The sequence below is a fragment of the Antrostomus carolinensis genome, unplaced genomic scaffold, assembly GCF_000700745.2.
Source record: "Antrostomus carolinensis isolate BGI_N321 unplaced genomic scaffold, ASM70074v2 scaffold7604, whole genome shotgun sequence".
NCBI lineage: Eukaryota > Metazoa > Chordata > Aves > Caprimulgiformes > Caprimulgidae > Antrostomus > Antrostomus carolinensis.
In genome coordinates, this window is record NW_010308621.1 from 17827 (window position 1) to 20349 (window position 2523).

At 55.6% G+C, this 2523-nt stretch overlaps 1 protein-coding gene across 1 annotated transcript in view; it reads right to left on the bottom strand.

The window, feature by feature from the left end:
- Window positions 1–1881: 1881 nt before the first annotated feature.
- The window catches only part of LOC104523291 (adenosine receptor A3), a 1551-nt gene continuing 909 nt past the window's right edge, over window positions 1882–2523 (bottom strand). The window contains exon 2 of the mRNA XM_010165826.1: window positions 1882–2500. Coding sequence (XP_010164128.1) covers window positions 1882–2500 — 619 coding nt within the window. The remainder of the gene's footprint in view (window positions 2501–2523) is intronic.

Below are 2523 nucleotides of genomic sequence, written 5' to 3' on the forward strand. Positions count from 1 at the left end.
TTAATCACTTCTCAAGCCATAAAAACCTCCAGCTCAGTGTTTCCTGATGCAGGGGCTGAAGGAGGCTGATGGGAGAGGAGCTGGGGGCCCACAGCAGGAGGATGTGGAGCTGGTTGGAGGGATGCAGCCCCCCCAGACCCCCGGGGTGTCCCTGGGCTGGGGATGAAGCTGCGTTGGAGAGGGGTAGAGGCAGCGGAAGGGCACAGGCTGGTCCTGCTGTGGTGACAGAGGAGTCACAGCAGCCCGAGAACCTGGCTCTTTCATTTTTAGGGCAGGAAACAGATGCTGCCTGGAGGAGGAAGCATCTGAGAACATAAGCGCACCTTGTGCCTTCCGCGGCAGGAACGCGATGGGAACAGGGGGTGCCGGGGGGAAACACCCCGATTTGGCCCCAGCTAGGGCAGGTGCAGCTCAGCTGTGCCCCCAGCATCGCCCTCGGCTGCACCCATGGGGACTTTGGGGGTCCCAAAGGGATTTTTCTTTTGGGTCTTTTATCTCTGCAATGGGAGCACAGCTCAGCTGTGTACCCCTGGGGAAGGCGACGGTCCCCTCCTCCCGCAGCAACGGCTGCAGCAGCCCCTTGTGCCATCCGAGGGCTGGGAAACGAGGTGATGAAGCATTTCTCACCTCACAGCCCAGGGAACTTGGGCTCAGTGTACCACGCAGGCTGGGTAGGAAGGAACACCCCCTCCCTCTGCTCAACGACAGGTTCCAGTCCCAGGTCACACACCTACGCGGGCACACGGACACGGGTTTACTGAAGACGGCTGAACTCATCTCCAGTCCACAGCTGCTAGAAAGGACAGACAAAAAGAAACCCAACAGCCCGTGCCCTGGTAGGAGCAGCAGCATTATGGGCATCTTTTAGACAGTGTCCCCAGGGGAAACCATCTGCCTCCTAAGAGAAACCTTTGGGAAGATCTAATGCTATTAAGCGTCATGGGCTGGTGCAAACAAACCCTTGCACAAAGGCTGCTGGTTTTCCTTCCGTCCCAAAGCACCTCTCCACCAGTGGGTGCTGCTGCCCTGTTGAGCCAGGTCAGAGCATTTTGGGACTATGAAGCACTTTGCTGGCTTCTGAGCCCCAGCTCCTCTTGAGTGCATTTTGCTGTGCTGCTCTTTGTGTAGCCAGAAATCTGGCAGCCTGGGTCTGGCTTCTTGTTAGATCCCGTAGTACCTCAGCATTTAGAGAGACGTTTGTTCTGTGGCAACATGCCAGAGCATTTCTTTGTAGCTCCACCAATTTCAGAAACAGTTTCCTTAAATAGAGCTGAAAAGACAAAGCAAATACTCTTAAAGGAAGAGCTGTTAGCAGGGGCAGAAGCTGTGCCAAAGGCTAATGCCAGCTCTCCTGTCAACCTGTGAGAGCCAGCCGCGTTCCTGGGCTGCAGGCAGGAGCCTCGCACCATCAGTCGGAGCTTCTGCAGAGGCAGCTCCTGCCCCAGCTCATCCTGCAGCTGCAGAAACACTTGGGCCAGCCCAAGAGTGAGGGCTGAGCCTGGGGAAATGGGTACCCAGGGGGTGACAAGAGCCCACATCTCATCAGAGCACATGAATGCTTTTTATAACAGAGCAAAACACCCGTAAGCACGAGCGACGTTAACCTCCCCCCTGCACCCCGCGCTCCCTCCTCCAGCTGCCACTGTTCCAAACCTCTCCCACCTTTCACCTCAGAAATGCAAAGGAGTTTCTTTGGCTGGCAGTCAGCTAGAACAGACTCAGCGTTGCACTGCCCAGAGCTTAACTAGCTGAGCAGAGACATATACACACAACTGCTGACACCTGTGTTGGTGTCTGTGCCATTCCCACCCCGCTCCCCTTGCTCCCACACTGTTTCAGTTGCTGTGTCCAGCCCAGACAGACGGACACACGGGGCAGAGCTCAGATGCTGCTCATTTCCAGCTGCTCTGCTGTGTGCTCCGTGCTGGGAAGAACCGACTCCGACTTCTGGAGCAGGATGTAAGTCCTCAGAATGAAAGCGTATGTTTCTTTGAACTTCTCTATTTTGAAGGCATAGACGATGGGGTTCATGGCTGAGTTGGCGTGAGACAGCAGGATGCCCAGGTACGTCAGAGGCTGCGGGATGGCACAGGAGGGGCAGAAGTAGGAAACACAGTTCAGGATGCCCAGAGGCAGCCAAGACACTGCAAACAAGAAGAGGATGAGGGCCAGATACTTGGCCATTTTATATTCCTTTCCACAAACTCTTCCTCCTCCTGGAGGACTTGCTGAGCTTGGGCTGAATTTTATCCACATGATGCAGAAAATCTCAGCATAGAGGGCACACATGATGAGCAAGGGAAGGAGGATCCAGGCAAAGAAGCTGAAATACACCACATAATCCATTCTCATCACAGCCAGGTAGTGACACTCGATGTAGCTGGAGCTGCCTGTGTGCTTGTTCCACCCCAGCATGGGGACCAGCCCCACTAGCATGGACACGAGCCAGCAGAGCCCCAGAATCACACAAATCCTTTTCTTCGTGACGGCTGCCCTGTACCTGGGGGGGGGGGGGGGGGGGGG